General features: G+C 62.6%; 1 protein-coding gene across 8 annotated transcripts; it reads right to left on the bottom strand.

Annotated features, from left to right (window-relative positions):
• Positions 1 to 15: 15 nt before the first annotated feature.
• Positions 16 to 19,295, bottom strand: TRAF7 (TNF receptor associated factor 7). 8 transcript variants are annotated; one of them, XM_087449436.1, is made up of 22 exons: positions 19,199 to 19,217; positions 11,572 to 11,657; positions 11,091 to 11,206; positions 10,799 to 10,856; positions 8,736 to 8,827; positions 6,154 to 6,270; positions 5,585 to 5,677; positions 5,349 to 5,382; positions 4,516 to 4,699; positions 4,282 to 4,416; positions 3,326 to 3,543; positions 3,179 to 3,252; positions 2,908 to 2,956; positions 2,701 to 2,828; positions 2,397 to 2,479; positions 1,675 to 1,714; positions 1,418 to 1,534; positions 1,214 to 1,336; positions 948 to 1,067; positions 729 to 860; positions 504 to 623; positions 16 to 337 (listed from the first exon to the last, which is right to left on the bottom strand). In XM_087449436.1, exons 3-22 carry the CDS (start codon positions 11,166 to 11,168, stop codon positions 323 to 325), a joined length of 2,010 nt encoding a protein of 669 aa, XP_087305562.1. In that variant the 5' UTR covers positions 11,169 to 11,206; positions 11,572 to 11,657; positions 19,199 to 19,217; the 3' UTR covers positions 16 to 322. The 8 variants fall into 8 exon arrangements, with proteins under 8 accessions (XP_087305562.1, XP_087305560.1, XP_004438226.1 ...); XM_087449434.1 differs by lacking the exon at positions 19,199 to 19,217 and adding an exon at positions 13,285 to 14,373; XM_004438169.3 differs by lacking the exon at positions 11,572 to 11,657 and having other exon boundaries at positions 19,199 to 19,295.
• Between the last annotated feature and the right edge of the window lie 6 nt (positions 19,296 to 19,301).

The raw sequence follows: 19,301 nt of genomic DNA, 5'->3' as shown, positions 1-19,301 counted from the left end.
GTCCCCATTCACAGCCACAGTCTGTGCAGGTTTTATTTCAATCAGGAAGTCATCAAATCTATATACAGTCTAAAAACAGTAGAAAAGGTGAGTAAAAAGGCCTGCAGTCCATCTGGAGTGTGAATGGAGGGTGGGCCGGGCGAGCTTCGTACCTGGCACCCAGAGGGGCTGGGCGCGGTCCTGGCAGCGATAGTGATGGGGCCGAGCGGAGGGAGGCTCACTGGGCACAGCGCAGCCAGAGAGCCCGAGACCACCCGTGTGGCCCACCTGGCTTGGACAGGCCTAGGGCAGCCCAGAGGAAGCCAAGACCCACCTGCACATATTAGCAAGTCCAAACCTGCAGAGGAAGGACTGTTTCAGGGGCCCCTTTGGCGGTCCCGACCCAATGCCACCTGCCTTCCATACCTGCCCTCACTGCCACCTGCCCAGGGCCACTCGCTCCTCGCTCCCCACCCTGTTCCACATTCGCAGCCCCTTTGGATGGCCTGAGCCAAGGCACTGACCTTCACAGTGCTGTCCACAGCCCCTGAGAAGAGCCGGCCCCGGGACACAGCCAGTGCAGTCACACTGCCCTGGTGACGCAACAGAGTCTGCGTGCAGATCATGTTGTCCATACTCCAGACCTGGTGGCACATGGGATGTGAAGGACTGTCCCCACTCACAGCCACAGTCTGCCCGGGCCCTGCCACCTGCCCTGAGCCTCCCACCATCGATAAGCCAGCACGCACCCTGAGGGACCGGTCGTAGGATGCACTGAAGACTTTGGTCTGGTCTGGCGTTGAGATGACGGCCAGGGCATACACGGTGCCCACGTGGCCTGTCAGAGTGCGCACCTGCTCCTTGGACTCAATGTCCCATACCTGAGGGGGCAGCACAGGCAGGTCAGACACAGACCGGGGAGGACAGGGGCCCAGAGTCAGGCCCTGCCCCTAGGTGTCTGCCCTTACGTGGATGAGGTTCTCGTAGGTGCCACAGACAATGTGGTGATTTGTCACGGCGATAGAGTAGACGCTACCACCAGACGTCTGCAGGACGTGGATGCAGTCGAGGGTCCGGATGTCCCAAATCTATGGGCAAGCGCAGGCCACTTGGTCCCAGGCCAGATGTCTCACCCCCAGGGCCTCTGGGGCTTTGGACGTGTGGGCAGCCCACCCACCACCCAGGGTGTAAGGATCTCCCTGGCCCAGCAGGGCGGGGGCACAGGGAGGCCTGCCTTGATTGTCTGGTAGGAGCCACTGTACAGGTAGCTCTGGGCGGCCACCAGGGCCCGCACCCAGTGGTTGAGGCCCGTGAGCTCCTTCTTCAGCTTCAGCTCGGTGCCCACAATGTCCCAGACCTGTGGGGATGGCGGTAAGTGTGGGCAGGTGGGCATCGGGCACCCCGACGGCCCACACGCACGCATACCGCCTTGCCTGACCTTGATGGCCTTCAGGGAGCCGCTGAAGAGCATGTTGTGTGAGGAGACCAGCGTGCACACTGGGTTGTCGTGGGCCCGGATTGTGTTCACCTTCTGCAGGTTCTGGATGTCCCACACCTGGCAGGAGGGAGGATGGGAGGCCTCAGGCCCCAGCTTTGTGCCCCCAGCCCAGGCCCCAGTGGCACAGGACACCTGGGGCTCCCAGATACTGGTGAGGCTGGGCCCCGCCTGCCTGCTGGCCCCTGGGCCCCACTCACGATGATGGTGCAGTCTGCTGAGCCACTGTACAGCTTGCACCTGGGGAAGCAAAGCCGATGTGTTAGGGTGAGAGAAGCCAGCGTCCTTGCTGACACTGCCCTGGCCAGACAAGGCAGCACTGGCACCAGGAACCAGCAGCTTGGGCCAGTGCCAGGGCCACTGCTGCTTCCTTGAGCCCAGCCTGTTTTCCCATCTCAGCAAGGGGACCTTGGAAGTGGCGGCCCAGCCCCCAGTGCCCGCCTGGCAAGAGTTTGATGGCCAAGCTGGGAGATAATTATCCCCGTTAGTGCTGCTGGCAGTCAAGCTGCTGCTTCCCGTGAGCAAGCATCTCTCTCTGTCACACGCCCATGACACAAAGCCTCATGACACAAGATAGGAGGGAAGGTCTAGAAGGGGTCACCCCAGGAGCAAGGGGGTGGCCCAGCCAGCTGCTCTGTGGTTCTGTCCTCGAGCTGAGCCCAGGGCTCTGGCTACAGGCCAGCTGAGCTCCTGCCTCCACTCTCTGATGGTCCCACCTCTGTCCTCTGGCAGCCTGAGGCACTCCAGGGCCAGGCCGGGGCTAGGGCTATGCTTTGTGAATGTACACCTTCAGAGGTGGAGAGCCCACATGCCACTGCCCAGCGACCCAGCCCTGATCCAGGTTGAGAGTGTCTCACAGAAGGGGCTGACACAGCCATGCGGAGGCCCTGTGGTCAGTGGCCGCACACATGCCTGCACTCACCCCTGGATGCAGAGTGCCAGCACGATGCCATCATGGCCCTCCAGCGTCTTCTGGCACTTGTAGGTGGTACACGTGTCCCACACCTACCGAGACCAGGGTCAGGGCGGGTGCCTCCAGGGTCAGCCCGGTGCCAGGGGGCAGCATGGCAGGAATGAGGAAGCAAGCCATGGCAGGGTAGGGGAGCCCCACCCAAGGAGAGAAAGCCCCACCCATGGGCAGGCCCAGAGCTGGCAGAGGCTGGTGTGCAGTGCCCACCCTTGTCCTACCAGGCTGCAGGGCCCCAAAGCCCTAGGACCCCACCCACTTTGATGGTCTTGTCAGAGGAGCCACTGAAGAGCAGATCCCCCATGGAGTAGACACAGAGACACCAGACGGGGCCCTGGTGGCCCACGAAAGTTCCTTTGCACTTGAAGATCTGCTGCGGGTCATAGGCTGCAGACAGATGGGAAGAACCAGTGAGGGACCCATGGGGGCCTCAGGGACGGCAGTAGGAGCAGCAGCCCATACTCACATCCTAGGATGCCCATGTTCAGCCGTGCGTTGATGTGAGACAGCTCGTCCTGCAAGGCCAAGAGCAGAGTGAAGTGGGTGGGGCGCCACGGCCCTCACTGCCCCCAGGCCTGGGCTCAGCAAGGGCACCAGCAGCCCTCCCCAGCACAGACACCTCCCCCTGAGCGGGAGCAAACCTCCTGCTGGGGCCTAAGCTGAGGGACAGTCCTGTGTCCCCTACCCCACCCAATCTCCCTGCATCCAGCCCCCGCCCCAGGCCCCTGTCTGCGCACGTTCAACATGGATGCGTCCCTCCGGAACTCCATGAGGTCCTCACTGAGCTTGCTCTGGTTTTCGTCCAGGACATCTGAGCAGCAGGGGAGAGGGTGTCAGGGACCAGGAGAGGTTGCACCCCCACCCCCTCTGGGCCAGTGCCTCACCGAACTTGAGCTCCAGGCTCTTCTCCAGCTGGTCAATCTTCTCCGAGAGCTTGCCCAGCATGGAGCGCAGGAAGGCGATCTCTTGGTCCTTCTGGGCCAATGCCACGTGCATCTCGTGGAAGCGGTCGTCCGTCTGCTGCAGGAACTCCTTTAGGCCCTCAAAGCGGCAGGTCTCCAGGTGCGTCTCATACGTGTCCTGGTTGCCAATGAATGTGCACCTGGAAGGACAGGAGAGACGCCCTGCCCACCAGCTCACCTGCCCACCCAGTGGGACCCTTCACTCCACCTCCCCAACCCAAGAATCTCTCTCAAATCCCACTTCTGTGCCCACTGCACCCAGATGGGCCACCGTCCTCTCCACACCTGCCTGCCCGCCCATCTATCCTGTTCCCACCCAGCACCCAGCAGGCCACTCCGCAAGGGAAATCCAAACACTTGCTCCTGCTCCAAGCTCTGCAAGGGTTCCCCAGCCCCTCATCGGCTTTGCCCTGAAGAGCCCGCTCCTGCCTCTTCTCCCACCCCCACCTCCCCTCTGCTCTCATCTCCAGCCATTTGCTCAAGTGCCCCCACACAGGGCCAGCTGCCGGAAGCCCTTGCCCTGGTCTTCGCCCGGCTCATGCCCATGCATGCGTCAGTTCTCAGCTCACACCTGCCCTGACTGCTCCCAGCTCCCCAACAGCTCCGTCCCCTCTGTGTTCCCATGGGGCTCAGGTCTCTCCTTCACAGCACCTGTACCTCAGTTTGTAATTACATAGTCGACGGTGTGGCTCCCGCTAAGGTCCGTCTCCCTGGGGACCCTGGCTGTCTCCCCATCGCCCAGCACACAGGTGGACCTCAACAAAGGTTTGCTGAAGGAGGGACTGTGAATGCCAGCCCAGGCCCGCCCACCTGCCCGCCCTCCTGCTGGCCCGCCTCTGCCCCGGGGCAGCCCCTCACGCCCACCCCCGCCCACTCACCCGTACTTGGAGTGGGGACACTTGATGTGCTCGCACTCCTTGAGGTGGGCTTCCAGGTTCATCTTGAGGAGGGGCGGGCAGCTGGGGTTGTTGGGGCACCGCACAGGCCTGTAGTCACAGCTGCCCTCGTGTTCCCTGTGGGAGGCAGGACATGGCGCAGGGCTGAGTCTCCAGAGGCACCGGGTCTCAACACCCCTGGGGGGTGGGGAGCCGGGGGCCAAGGGTGGCACTTACTTCCGGGCACTGAGCTTGATGGTGAAGGGGCACCCTCGGGGGTCCACCTCGAAGACGGTGGGCTTCCCACCCCCAGCCACCCGACAGCCGTGCCTGCAGTGGATGAAGAGCTCCCCAATCTGTTCAGCCACCGCGATGTTGTTCACCACCACCGTCAGCTTGGCGTTGTCCACAGGACACTTCTCTGCAGGGGAGGGCACGCTGACCCCATGGCCCGCCCAGCCACCCCTCCCCTGACAGCTCTGCCTGGGCACTGCCGCCAGGCTGCACTGGAGACTTCCCTGGTGGGTGGCCGGTGGGAAACCGAGTCCTGGTGCGGCTGGGTGGGCTGAGCCTCTGACAGGGGCCTGATCCACCTGTCTGCCTGCCCCTCTGAGGTGCCCAGAACAGGAAGGGGTGTGCAGCTAGGCCACTAAAAATGACCAATGGGTGAGCAAGCAGTGATGGGAGTCTGGAGCAGGGCCAAGAGGGAACAGAGCATGGAGAGGAGCCGGCCCTGGGCCCAGCAGGGATGTCAGGCCAGCCACTAAGGCCCGAGACTTCGAGGTGGGCAACGGTGACAGTGAGGGTAGCCTCTGCCAGAGAGAGTGGGTGCTGGGTCCAGAGGCCCCGAGCTGTGGGTCTCACTGCTCCGCCTATCAAGGTCTTGAGACTGACCCGAGCGCCCACTCAGGGGCTGCAGCTGCGGCAGCAGAGACGCTGTGGGCAGGACTAAGAAGCCACCATGCAGCCAGGGGCACGCTCAGTGCCGGGCCTGGGCCGGGGCCTCCCCACAGGGACCCCCTTCAAGCTGGGTAACAAGGTGGCAGGGCCTGGCTCTGGGAGGGCCCTACCTGACTTCAGGGCGCATCTTCGACAGAACGTGTGCTGTGGAGACAACAGGAGGACTTGGGGCACGGCCGCAGAGTCACCCCTGCCCCAGGCCTGCTACAGAGGACACCTGCTGGGCGGCCAGACCAGGCCTGTGACCAAGGCCAAGGCTTCGCATGGAAGGGGCTGGCAGCCCACCCGGCCTCTGGGTGGTGCACAGGTTGGGGAGGGGTGGGCGGGGAGGAGCAGGCGGCCTCACCCCGCATGTGGTGATCACAGGGTCCTTGAACACACTGCAACAGAGCTGACAGCAGAGCTTCACCGAGGGCTGCTCAGCAAACACCAGTGGCTCCTGGAACCGGGCAGGGCAGGGTGAGGGTGGGGCCCAGGGGTGCTGACACAGGTTGAGGGCATCCAGGGTGCCCAGCCCCTCCCCCTGCAGGCCTGTGCTGCCCTCTTGGGTTGTGGGCACCTCAGGGGGCACATGTCGCAAGAGGAGCCTGCTGAGGCCCAGGGCTGGGCCTGAGCTTGAGGGGACTCGAGCAGGGAGGACCCCTCCAGCCTACCCTCTACCTGGGATGGAGATGAGAAAAGGCCCCACATGGGCCCCACCTTTGGTTCCCTAGGGTGGCGAGTAGGAAGAATGTGCCTGGGGGACCCAGCCTGGACTCTTGAGTCCCAGACATGGACCAGCGGGGACTGGGGCCCTGCCTAGGCCTGATCACCCCCTCACTGTGCCTGAGGGGAAAGCGGCCCCCACTGCCACAGCACAGCAAGGGTCCCTTGGAGTCACCTGTGCCCAGCCCACCCCGTGGCCACCACACCTACCGGCTCCTCCTCTTCTTCGGGCAGTGAGAATGTGGAGCGCAGGGACATGCTAGACTCAGAGTGGAGGGAGCGGACGGAGATGGCTGAGTCGGAGCGGAGCGGAGTGCTAATGGGGGGCTGCAGCGCAGAGACAGGCAGCCCGTCAGCCAGCAGAGAAGTGGTCCCCCGGGGCCACCCTGTCCTAGAGGGCACTCCCTCAGCCCACAGAGGCCGCGGCGTGTGCGTGGGGAGCCAGTGCAGCGCCCAGGTCCCCGCCTGCCTGGTGGTCTGGCCCTGTTGTTGGGCCGCCGGCTCACATCTGCCAACTTTCTTTGTGTAAATGGAGAGACTTCCTGCTATTCAATTCTACGAGGACATGCTCGGTCTGCTTCCTGCTTCCCGTGAGGGAATGTGGGCCATGGAGGGGGCATCTCCACCAGCCAATCCTGGGGCAGCTGCAGCCCCCAGACTGCCGAAGGGAAAGGAGTGGAAGGCTGGGCGGGAGAGCCTGCAGGGCTCCAGGTGCCTGCTGGACTCGGCTGCCCGCCTGGCCTCCCTGGCTGGGGACACTAGGCCAGGCCAGTGAGGCTCCCAGGGAAGGCAGGGATACCCCCATGGAACCCTGGCCAAGCTCCTGAGAGCAGGACAGAAGGCCACACATGCCTGCCTCTGCTGAGCCACCAAAGACAAGGATTTGGGGGAGTCTCGTGGTAGGGGCCACTGTCCCTTTCTCCCTTCTGGGTCTAGAACCCACCAGAAGAGATCCTGCAAGAGCCATTGCCCCCCACACTCTTCCCTTTCCACCCAGAGGCCTCATTCATGAGCCGCAAACCTCCTGTTTCCACATCCAGCCCACGGGCCCCTCCTGGTCCCAGCTGCTCTGGGGTCTAGCTGCCTCCGCCTGAGCCTCTGTGGGGTGTGGGGGCCGTCAGAATGATCCTTCCCCGCCAGCCCAGGCATGGGTCCCGCCGGGGACAGAGTGAGGCTAGGCCAGGCAGTGCCAGCTCTGCGCTGAGGCCCGGCAGTTCCAAGACCCGGCTTCCCCAAGTGGGGGCGGCAAAGATCCCTGTGTCGCCAGCATCCCACAGCCAGGCGCCTCCCTCACCAGGGCAGTGCCCACCTCCCTTCACAGTGTCCCCAGTGGCGTGTTTGCATGGAAACGCCACGTGAGAAACGAGATGGGAAAGTCAGAGGAAGTGACTCAAATCATCCCCACGGGCAGTGATGGAAACCAGAGGCTGAGAGCGGGCCCAGACGGGATCGTGCGGGGCCCTGCCTGGCACCGTTCTCCCTGCCCACCTGCCCGTCTGCCCCTCGCCGGGCTCCCACCCTCCCGAGCCAAGGGGCTGATGCCACCAGACCTGGACCTGGGACGGGGTAGCTGCCCTAAACTGTAGTGGCGGGCGAGAAGGGCCAGCTCCCAGGGGCAGGCAGAAGGGGCGCCTGTGGGGGTCCAACAGCCAACAGAGAAGGTGCCCAGGGGCCATGGCCTCAGGACCCTCATAGCACATTTCCACCTCCTTAAAGCCACCAAGACACAGGGATCTGGCACAGGGGACTTGCTCCTGTTCCCAGCCACACCCCCACGGGGGGTGGGTCAGAGGTCATGGAGACTGAGGCGGGCAGAGCCTGAGGGCGTGCAGCACAACATTCATGCTCGTGCAGAGGGGGGCCTAACACCGTGCCCCGCACATGTGTCTGTTCAAATAATTAAAAACAGTTTTTTCTTCCTATTAAATAGGAAACAAGGCCTGGCCGCCCCCACATAAGGAGAAGCCTCTGGGGCTGGGAGGCTGGGAGGTGGGAAAACCAGCCAGAGTCTGTCGGGGGCTGCCACACCGGCAAGGAGAGTCAGCCGGGCCTCGGAGGGAAGGCAGAAAGCAAGGTACAGGAGAGATCAGCGCCAGAGGGGCCGGGGTTGCCTGCCCCACCCCTCGGCTGGGGCTGGTCCTCACTTCCTCCTGCAAAGCCGGGCAACGAGCACCAGTGGCCAGACGGGCAGGGAATGGCCACTATGACCCTGGCCATGCGGCCTGGGCACCAACAGCCAGCACCGACTCTGCCCCGAACCCCTTCCTCACTTTCCAGCTCCCGCACAGTCAGCACAGGCTCTCAGGTGCCCTCTGCTGACCCCCCAGCTTGGGCCCGCCCGCCTTTCCCCACCTGCTGGGGCCCTTCTCCCTCATCAGGACCCCTGCTCAGGCCTTCTGCCTCTAACCAGCAACCCACCCACTCATCCTCTACTCAGCAGCAGAGGGAGCTTTAAAAAGGGGATCTGATCTTGTTACCCTCCCAAATGAACCATCTGTGGCTTCCACCCTCCTCAAGGGGCGTCCTGGCCTACAGGCGCCGCACTCTCACTGGCCGCCTCTCCCACACAATCCAGCCACAGGTGCTCAGGCCTCAGGGCGTCCGCACATGCTAGCCTTCTGCCTCACCAGCTCACTGCACCCTGCAGGCCTTAGCTCAGGGCGCTCCTTGAGGCTGGGCGCCCACCTTCAGCTCTTCCTGGGACCTGGCCATGGGGAGGGAGGGCATGGCGGGAGGCTGTGGCTCATGCCGGGTCCTCTGGGGTGGGAAGGGTGAGCATGGCAGAGACCTACCATGCTGTCCTCTTCGTCCCGCGGGGAGTAGGCGAGGGTGCTGGAGGAGGAAGGAGTCCTGCGGTGCTGTTTGTAAGTGCTAGTCCCATCGGCTGCCAAGAAAAGAGCCGGGATGCCATGAGTGTGGCCATGGGGGGGGGCCTGACCCACCGTGGTGGGTGGTGGGCTCCTTTGGTGGAGGCTGGGCTGGACATCAGGCTATTCCACTCCAAGAAGTCTCCCTGCCCCCACCCTCTCCCCCGCCTCCTTCTGGATTTGAGAGCCACTCAGCCAGGGCTGGGCTCAGCGCAGCTGGGAACCCCCTCCCCCCAGCAGGGGCCTGAGCAAGGCAAGGGCAAGAGCATGAACCAGCCCCATGCCCCAACAAGAGCCCTAGCCTGCCCATAGGCCATCCCAGCTCCCAGCCCTCTCCAGGGCCGAGCAGGCGGGGAGGGTGAAGGACGGGTCTGGAGGCTTGGGCTGCCTCCCCAGGCCTAACCAGTGCCTGGAGCTCAGCCTGCCCTTGACATTCTCAGCGCTGGGCCCAGAAGCTCCCAGCCCCCAGCCCTGCCACCCCCAGGCAGGTCCCAGCACTCAGCCTGACTTGGGGCTGCTCTGTGCCCAGCTAAGGTGAAAGGCCAACACTCAAGTGATCACACCTAAGGTCACTTGGCAGGAGCTGGGAGACCATCTTGTTTGACCTTCAAGGTAACCTAGCCAGGTGGGTTCTTTGATAGCCTCAGTCTACACAGGAGGAAACTGAGGCATAGAGAGGTCTGAGGCCCCTCAGCTGATACATAGTGGGCCCAGGACAGTAGCCTGGTGGTCTCGTCTCCCATCTTCTCCCCTGGTGTGGCCAGACCAGGAACCCGCTACAGGCCCTCTTGGCCTCCTCCAGGGAAGGCGCTGGTCAGGAGTCCACATGGGAGCCAGAGACCCTCCCTCACAGACCCCGCTGGCGGCAGCCAGAGGCCCTGGAGTGGCTGCCACTGGCCTAAGGCCCAGCCAGGACCAGATGTCACAAAAACCAGCCCCACAGGCCTGGGTTCATTATCCAGGCTTCGACTGGCTGCCCTGTAACTGGGCCTCAGTTCCTCTGTTTGTAATGAAAGGGACCGGCAAGGCAACTGTTCACGCCTGGTCACCAGCTCTGACCCATCCCTGCCACCGAGGGGGTTGCTGGATGGGACAAAGGCGACAGGCCCCTGTCATTCTCTGCCCCAGAAGCTTTCAACCACCATGACAGGGCACTATGTGGTTTCTAAAGGTGGACAAGGAATTAAGGAACAATTACTTAGGTGGTCAGATTGGGGGGATGTTTATCTTCTTTTTCTTCAGGAAAGAACATCTAAGAAGAAAAGAGGCCTCTTTCAGAGCCCCGGGCAGGGGTCACCCAGCAGCAAACAGGAGCCGGTGTGAGCAGGCATGCACGGCAGCCCATGACCCCGCCGCCAACTACATCCAGAGGAAACCACAGAAAAGCAATTAAAAAACTAATTAGTGGCTGGTGTACTCCTACGGTCGGCAGAGTGCCAAAAAGGCAAAAGATCAAACTCCACCCCTGGAACCCCCCCCCCGACTGGAGGGGCCACGTGCCCTCACGCCTTCAGGACGGAGGCCGTGCCCTTGTGTGCCAGTCCCTCACGACCTCCTTGAACACACAGCACTGGGCCATGGCTGAGGGACCAGACTTGAGAAGGGACCCCGTGAGTACTTCTTATCACCTAACCGTGCCTGGCATGGTCCCCAATCCCTTTTGGAGGCTGCTAGGAGCTTAGGGTGGGAGCTGAGGTCACTGTGACAAGGGACAGGTGTGCACGGGGTGCTTAGGAAGTCAAGGCAGCCCTCCCTGAAGAGGTGACAGACAAGGCACCAGGAGGGACGCCAGGGTGGGGAGAAGGACACAGCAGCAGAAGCGTAGTGGCAGGGAGCAGGACGGTGGACCCAGACAGGGCCTCGGGCCAAGCTGCCCACTCTGGGCCAGCAGTTCCCCCCCGCCGCCCCCGGAAGTGCCAGCAGGCCGCGGTGGGAGTGAGGCGCCCAGACTCAGCCCAGTTTGGGCTGGCCTGGGTTCACAGGCTCACCTTTCGTGATGGTGGTGACGGCCGAAAAGGCAGGCCCAAAGGTCGTTTCCATTCTGGTCTGGAGAGAGAACGGATGAGATGTGGCCTCGACCCCCGGACAGGACGTGGACACACACCCACACTTTCACACTGACTTGCCTGTGTCCGTGTGTATCCACGGACACACGACTACACACAGCGTGGCCTCCCCGCGACCCTCCAGGTGTGGAGGGGACTGCTCTGGAAGCTCTGCTGGGGCCCTGAGTACAAGGGTGTGCACAGGGGGCAGAGTCCTACCCGCGGGGTCCCTTACCCCGGTGGCGGCGTCTGGGGCAGGGAGGCTGGGCCCCCCGGAGAAGCGGCTGCCACGGGCACTCTTGCCCGATTTCATGCCCTAGGGAAGCACCTAGGGTCCTCGGGTGGCATCCCCTGTGGGTGGAGCACAAAGGACGGGCTTTAGAGACAGCGGCCAGGCCCATCAGCTGCGCGGGCTCCACCACAGGGCGCACCTAGGCCTCTCTCCACCACCAACACCAACCAGGGCAGGGCCACGGGGCAAAGTCCCTTCCCTGGCTCCAGCGCCAGGTGAGACAGGCCTGAGGAGAGAGGAGGCCCCGCGTGCAGGCAGGTGGCTGGCAAGACCTTCCTTCAAGGCCTGGCCCTTAGGAAAATCCCACCAGCTCCGCCCCAGAAGCAGAGAACCCCCACCCCTGCTCTGTCTGCTCAGTGGGGTTTCAAGGCCGAATGTCCCTGGGGCCAAGCCTGGGAAAACACAGGGCAATCAAGTCACATGCCTGCTTCCTGCCAGGGCAGATGCAGTCAGGCCCCGGCTGGCCCCAGTCTGCAGGGAGGTGGGGATGCTGGCCACGCCCAAGAGAACCTGTCGAGTGATGGACGTAGCTGGAGTCCAACTCCTCATGAGTCGCATCACACAGAGAAAACCCCTTTTTGGGCAGGGGGTGGAACAGGAGCTCCGACTGTCAACCTTGTGCAGGTCACCCACCCCAGGAACAAAGGACGCGCCTTCACCCCCCAACTGTGTGACTCAGGTCTCACGGGCTGGGATGGCAGGGAGAAGGCATGGCAGGGATCATCCCAGGGCTTCCCCAGAAGAGAGGGGCTGGGGTGGGCCCCAGGAGCGCTGACCAGGCCCAGGTGAGGGAAGAGATCAGAGAGAACGGAGACACGGCTGGCAGCTCACACTCCAGACGGGCCAGGGAGAGCCGCTGTACTGCCGAGACAGCACCCACCCTCCGTGGCCCTATCAGCAGGCACCCCCCTGAAGAGGTCTTCCCGCTGTCGGGACCCACAGTGGTCTGTAGGCAGGAGCCCTGACTCCCTCTACAGCAGAGTCGGCTGTGTTTAGAGCCACGAGGCCCCAGCTTGAAGCCAGGCTCCCCATGGGGAGGAAGGCTGCACACCCCTGACTGCTGCTACCAGGCCCACTGGAGCTCCGCCTCAGGAGAGCCAGCAGCATCCCTGGGACGCCACACCACGGGCTCGTCGCCTACCACCCAGCCCGGCCATCTGAACCTGCGTCGGGAGCTCCTTGGGGCAGGCCAGGCTCGTCTTGCTCCTGGGGATGGCATGGCAGGCAGGGGCCCACCCTGTCACCTGGAGGTCCTGCAGGACTGTGAAGGGCTCCAGATGGAAAGGGCTGCAGAGCTACCCCCATTGTAGGAGAAGGCGGGAGATGCTCTGCCCCACTGGACGTGAGTACAGCACACAGGGCAACTGCACAGCACAGCTGGTTCCAGCACCTTCTCTATCAAGCCCTCCTGACCTGGCCCATCTGGCAACGTCCACCCCTCCCACACCACGGCCACGCAGTGTGACCTGGGGTCCACCTAGCGGTCCCCCGACCTGGCCTGTAGGTTGTGTCCCTGCACTGTGCTCCTGAGCCATCCACAGCCCCTGCTGTCTCCTTGTCCCTCTCTCCCTGCATCTTCAAATGCCACCTGCAATGCCACCCTTCCAGCCTTCAAGACTCAGGCCTCACCGGGGCGGCTCTCAGTCCCTGCAGTTGGCACCCCACAAGGCACCCCACCCATGCTCTGAGCGCCCTGTGGGTCTGGCTGGACAGGGGCTTCCGAGAGTGTGGCCAAGCCTCCCCCTCCTGCCCACTGTTCCCTCCGCTGTGACGTGAGGGGCTTGGCCATGTGCCCCAGAGCAGGCTCTCCAGTGGTCTGTCCTCCGAGGGAGAGATGGGCTCCTGAGAGCAGGCAGCGCCAGGCTGTCAGACAGAGGGGTGAGTGTGGTGTGTCTGGAAGTCCCACCTCCAGCGCCGCTGCTGGCCTCTGTGCTAAGCAGGAAGTCTTGGGGGACCCCCTGCCTGGGTAAGGACACCCCAGCTGGGTGAGGCCCGAATGAAGGAGCTCCAGGACTCAATAGGCAGCATGAAAAGCTCCACCCTTTCAGGAAACTCAAGGCTGGTTCCTGCCTCGGCGCTGGGGGCACAGGGAGGAGGGTGGGGGTGGGTCACAGGGAGGCGGCTGGCCGACACTGACCTCGATTTCACAGTCCATCTGCTTCCTCCACTGCAAGCTCCCAGGGCCAAGAGGCCAGCTGCTGGCTCCAGCAAGCAGCGCCTGGGACCCCAGCAGGCACACCCCTCCAGGACCGCAGCCGGCCTGCCAGCCTGGTGTGCCCCAGTGCCTGCTGCTGCAGTCTGGGAGAACAGGCGTCCGGCTGTCCCTCACTCTGAGGTGAAGTAAACAGAAAGGCATGCAGGACTCCCCAGGCAACATGCAAATCGCCTGGAAAGTCCCGGATGGCCAATCACAGCCAGGCCCACAGCGACGAACCACACGACCCGTGAGAGCCATATAAGACTGGCGCATGAGCCAAGCTGAGCAAGGGAAGGAGGGAGGGAACCCTTTCCCGGTTCACACAGGTTCGGCGGCATGCAGCCCCAGCTGGGCATCCGGGGTGGGCTGGACCCGGGGCTGCAGGCCAGCGCCCCCGATCTGTGTGCCCCGCCCGGAACACAGCAACCACATCCTAAGCATCTTGGAATTGAGCAAGACGCCCTCAGCCCTCCCTCAGCCCGGTCCCCCAGGGGCTGCATTTTGCAATAACAGTCTTCCCCGGTGGCCTCTGGCCCTGCAGGCCAAAACCCCGGAAACACAACAGCGCAGCTCAGTACCTCCCTGGCTGGGACAACAGGGAGGCTGGGCCCAGCTGTCCTGGGGTGTGCCCTTGCCCGCCAGTGGGGTAGGCCTCTTCCTCGCCCCCCAGGCAGCCTGAGGCTCTCAGGCAGGCAGGAATTTGTCAACTAGAGCAAGAATCTCAGTCTGGGAAAAGCCATGGGCTGTGGGCTAGGGAGCCCTGGGCTGGCGGAGGGTAAGAAAAGGCTTTCCCCTCAGCCTCCACAGAGCCCAGAGGAGGGACCCAGGGACTCTGTCCCCTACAGAGAAAAGACCCCGGGTACTGATAAAAATGGGGCTGTGTGCCTGTGTGGGAGAGGGGGACCCGAGGGTGCTCAGGGTTAGCGCAGGAGCAGCCCCCTGCAGCCCCTCACCTGCCTCGCCTGAGCCTGGGGTCAAAACCCAGGGGTCTTTGTCTACCCACATCCACGGGGCCCAGGGGTGCACTGACTACCCATTGAGGAACCGGAGCTCCCCTGTCAGGTCCCAGCCTGTACTTCCCCACCCTAGCCCCTAGTCAGGAAAGCCCCCCACCCACCCCCTTCTCTGAGCAGCCTGTGTGGGAGGGCTGGCCAGCTACCTCAGGAACCTCTCCCCAGCCCACCCCCTGGAGGGAGCCCAAAGGGATGTGCTGGGGCCTCACCCTTGGGAATGTGGGACACGGGTCCCCCTTTCCCTTGGGAAGCACCAGAGTGGATGTGTGTCAGGCGTGGCCGGGGCCCCCGCCTGCTTGGGCCCTGTAGCTGGCAGCCAGTGGAGTGGGTGGCCCAGGTTGGCCATGCTGGAGTTGGAGACAAGGTGGGGTGGCCAGACCCAGGTTGTGCTGGGGCCAAGCCCCACCTCGAGGCAGCTCCTCCAGCAGCCCCAGGCAGCAGGCGTGGTGGGGTCCCCTGAAAAGCCCATGCTGAGCCAGTGAGGGGGCGGGCACACCCTGGAAACCCCATCAGGCCACACGTTTGGCGCTGACTGCCCCAGGGAGGAACATGGGTGGGTCTGGACACCTCAGCTCACCTGCCTCGGAGCTGTGGGTGGCTGAGTGGCTGGACTGTAGCCAGAGCTCCAGGCGCAGCCCCTGGCATCACCTGCAGACCGCCCAGCCCCTGGGTCAGCCTCTGCCCCCAGGCCCCTGGCCCAAGCCCAGATTGGGCTGCCAAATGCTATAGAAACAGGCCCTGTTGCCATAGCAAAGCCAGACACACTTCCCCCAGCTATTCCCTGGCGTCCCCTTAGCACATCTTTTCCATCCCAAACAGGCGGGCTGTGACGTCAGGGATGCCCTCAGCACCTAAGCAGGCCCTGGTCTGAGGCCTGCCTTCCTCCCAGCACCCAGCTCACCGTCCTTCTCTCTGCACCCACAGCCCGGACTCCACAGAAGCCTCAAGGCTGCCTGACTGGGCGCCTGCTGTGGCCTGCCCTCCCCAGGGCTCTGCCCCCTTGCACCCCCTACCCAGCCTCCTGGCTTTTCCTGTCCAGGGCCAGCCTCTCCAGCACCCATAGCTCCCTCTGCTACAGGGAGGGGGTCTCTTCCGCTCGGCTGGCCCAGCTTTAATCCCCACTTGGCAACTGGAATGCCTTTGCTTCCCCACCTGCCCCTTGGGGCCAATCTCATCTCCCCAACCTTATCTGATGGCTTTGTATGGGGTGGAGACCTGGCCCAGCCTGGGGGACGTCCAGAGGGCTTCTTGGAGGAAGGGGCTGGTAAGATTCAGAGGAGGGAGTATGTTCTGGGAAGAAGTGGCATTTATCCTCCTATCTCAGTGCCCAGTTGCAGGGGCCACTTTTTCCTGCCCACACTCTCTCTCCAACTCAGTGTGCAGCCCAGCCCCAGCTGCAGGGGCAGAGCTGAAAAGCATGTCCCTAGCTGTCTTAAATTAGTGGGTCTAAACTCATGGAAACAGGACCTGGGCCTTCGCCCAAGAGCCTAGCGGCCGGCAGTGCCCGGCAGTGCCCCAGGCCCAGTCGACACTTCCAGGCCCCCTTGGCAGTTTTTGCATGGCTCCCTGTGTGGCTTCCGTCTCCCTGGCTTCCTCCTTCTTGCTTCCCTGCAGAAGTCGGGGAGCACATGCAAAGGCCCTGGGCCAGATGGGTCTGAAGGTACACCAGGATCGTAGAGGCAGAGATCTGCCCGGCCCACCCTACTACCCACCCTATGCCCTTCCAGCCTGTGCTGTGGCACCACCACTCCTGGCATATCCCTTCAGTCCCGGGTTTCTGCCAGGCTGCTGCTTCCACCTGAGTACCCTCCCTAGGTGCTCCTGGGATTGGTTCAACCCCCTCCCCCCAAGGCTTCCAGATAGCCTGCCCCCTGCTGCCAGGGGTGGTCCAGTGCCAGGGTGGCACAGTGACTTTAGCACAGCCCCTCCTTCATCTGCCCCACCTGACTCCATGCTCCTCCAGGGAGCAACCACATCTCTTCTGCCCCAAGGCTGGTGCACGGGGAACCCTGGGGGCATCTGTCAAAAGTTGAGGGGTTAGTGGGCCCCTCTCCAAGGGTGCCTCCTGCATGAGCCAGCCAGAGGGCTTGGTGAAGTCCTAGGTACCCACTTACCATTGAGGCAAGGCCAGTGGGGACCCAGCTTCAGAGCAAGTCACATCCTGCTGACACCTCCCCAGGCTGGGTGTGTGCTGGCACTTCACACACAAGTTCACACTGACCCTTCCAGGTGTCCATTACAGAGATAGAATGGCATAGCGGTCAGGGCCACAAGTGCCGGACTCAGACAGACCTGGGTTCAAATCCCACCTCTGCCACTTAACAGCTGTGTGACTTGGGGCAAGCTGCTTGCCCGCCTGGGCCTCAGACTTCTCACCCACAAAATAAAGTGGATGTCCCCACGTCTGGAAGGAACCGTGAGAGATGACACATGAGTCAACAGTGAAGGCTCCACCAACAGCAGCTCCTCTTTGAGAGCTGAAAATGGAGGCTGAGAGGCCTTCCCAGGGACAAACAGCCAGCGAGAGGTCATGCTGACCAAAGCCCTGTTCCTTCTGCTTCCTCTGTTGCCACCAGCAAACCAAGGCGCCCCATCGTGCACTGAAGCCGGCCCCACCCCAAGCCATGCCAGGGAGCAGCCAAATCACAGCGTCCAGGATGCCTGGGGCCTCCTGACCACCTCAGGCCCTTCAACTGCATCCTCTTCCATTTCCCAAACTGTTCATTCTTTTGTCCAGCCAACTGGCCAAGGTTCATACCTATTGTGTGCCAGGCCCTGTGCTGGAGAGAGGGGATGTGGAGATGGGTGAACGTGAGTCTGACCCTGGAGAAGCTAGGAGCCTGGTGGGGGAGGTAGACAGAGGGTCAGGAGCTCCATTCAACCTGCTCTGGGGGGAGGGGTTCCACACTACTTTGCTGCCTCCCTTGCATAGAGCTCTGTGCTGCCCAGCCTGTCTGCCCACTCTTCTCCATTCAACCTGCAAAGGCACTTTTCTGTGGGTTCCTGTCCCACCTAAGTCAATACTGAAGACACTGATCTTTTCCATTCATTTCCAGAAAGATGGTGCACACAGCCCCAGTGGGAGTTAGTCTACAGGAACCCCTCAAGTTTGGCCCCTCCTTCTCAGCCGGCCACCTCCCTCAGCCCATATCAGCGGGCTGCCCATATCTCTGCTCTCTCTCAGAGGGAGATTCTGGCTTCCTGGAGACAAAGGGACTGGAGTTTCTATGGAGAAACTTTAATGCCCAGAGCAGTGAAAGTGGGGATCCATAACAGAGAGGCAGTGCCTGCCACACAGGCCTATGGGAAGAGAGAGGCCCAAAGAGAAGGAATAAATAAGGGGGAGGCCACACGCTTGGTGAAGGCCAGAGGGTGGGCAGTCTCCAGGAGAGGGGTCTGAGGGATGGGGAGAAGGGTGGGCAGACAGGCTGGGCAGCACAGAGCTCTATGCAAGGGAGGCAGCAAAGTAGTGTGGAACCTCTCCCCCCAGAGCAGGATGGGATCCAGTGGGACCCCAGGCTCAGCCCCAGCTGACTGCCCTCGCCCGGCTCAAGACAACCAGGCCTGGACAGCCAGACCCAGGGAGGACTAGGAAATGACCCAGGGAGGACTAGGAAATGAGGGCCCCACCCACTCTCCTCTGCTCACAGGCCAGCCTCCTCACTCTCTGCTGCTTCCCCACTGAAGCCGGCAGTCCATCCTCCACACACAACCAGGTTTTTTTTTTGTGAGGAAGATCAGCCCTGAGCTAACATCTGCCAATCCTCCTCTTTTTGCTGAGGAAGACTGGCCTTGGGCTAACATCCGTGCCCATCTTCCTCCACTTTATATGGGACACCACAGCATGGCTTGACAAGCGGTGTTTCGGTGTGCGCCAGGGATCCGAACTGGCGAATCCCGGGCCGCCGCAGCGGAGCGAGTGCACTTAACCGCACCGGCCCGGCCCTCAACCAGGGGCTCTTTACTAGAGGTAGTTGTGATGCTGGCTCTCCTGTACTTGAGTTCTCCAACAGCTTCCTTTGTAAGAACACTACCATCCCCGCCCTGCGCCCTGGTCTGGCCTCACCGACTTTACCTCTCACCACTTTGCCAGTATTCACTGATGTACACCAAGCCCTATCTCACTCCAGGCCTTTGCTCATCTTGCTCCCTCTGCCTGGCATGCTCTTCCAGCAACTTCCCAGGACAGGCTGCTTGCTGTAAATCCCCTCCCCGTCAATTCAGGAACCCCCACTACTCTCTTTCTCAGCGCCCTGTTTCTTTCTTTCATAGCACCTATCACAGTTCCTCATAATTTCGTCTGTGTATTCAGTCCCTTCCCCTTTCTAGACCACCCGTTCTCAAGGGGGGAGGATTTTGTCCCCCACGAGACGTTTGGCCATGTCTGGAGACATTTTTGGTTGTCACAATGGGGGTGGGGGAGGTTACTGGAACCTAGTGGGTGGAGACCAGGGATGCTGTTCAACATCCTAAAAGGCACAGCGGTGGATGATGGGCGCAAAGTGTCAACAGTGGCGAGGTTAAGAAACCTGCACGAAAGAGCCTACGAGAACTGGGATCACGCTCCCCACAGACTCCCGGCGCCTACGACAGTGCCGGGCACCCCGGCGGCGCTCAAAGCGCAGGAAGAAGGAATGAATAAAGGAGAGAATGGAGGAACGAACGGAGCGAGCGACGGACCAGCTGACAGACAGACAGACGGATGGACGCGGAGACCCCGGCCCGTCTCAGCCCCGCCCCCCGGCCTGATCCCTCCCGGATCCCCGACGCGCCTGCCCCTCGTCCCGCCGCGAGGCTCCAAGGCGCGAGCCCAGAGCCCGGCGCGCCGCTCGGACACTCACCCGCCCGCGGCCGCCCGGGAGCGGCAGCGCCACCCACCCGCTTCATCGTGCCCCCTCGGCCGCCGGCCGGGAAAGGGACAGAACGCGCGAGCCGGAAGCGCTC

The sequence above is a fragment of the Ceratotherium simum genome, chromosome 26 (assembly GCF_057802395.1).
Source record: "Ceratotherium simum simum isolate JZ-2026a chromosome 26, ASM5780239v1, whole genome shotgun sequence".
In the NCBI taxonomy this organism is placed as follows: Eukaryota; Metazoa; Chordata; class Mammalia; order Perissodactyla; family Rhinocerotidae; genus Ceratotherium; species Ceratotherium simum.
This window is presented reverse-complemented; position numbering and strand designations above follow the sequence as displayed.

Coding starts and splice junctions, on each gene's coding strand:
- TRAF7 (XM_087449433.1), bottom strand. CDS start 13,617: ATGCGCCAGTCTTATATGGCTCTCACGGGTCGTGTGGTTCGTCGCTGT. Junction 6,271..8,735: donor GGGACGAAGAGGACAGCATG/GTAGGTCTCTGC, acceptor TCTGCGCTGCAG/CCCCCCATTAGCACTCCGCT. Junction 861..947: donor CCTACGAGAACCTCATCCAC/GTAAGGGCAGAC, acceptor CTGCCCCCTCAG/GTATGGGACATTGAGTCCAA.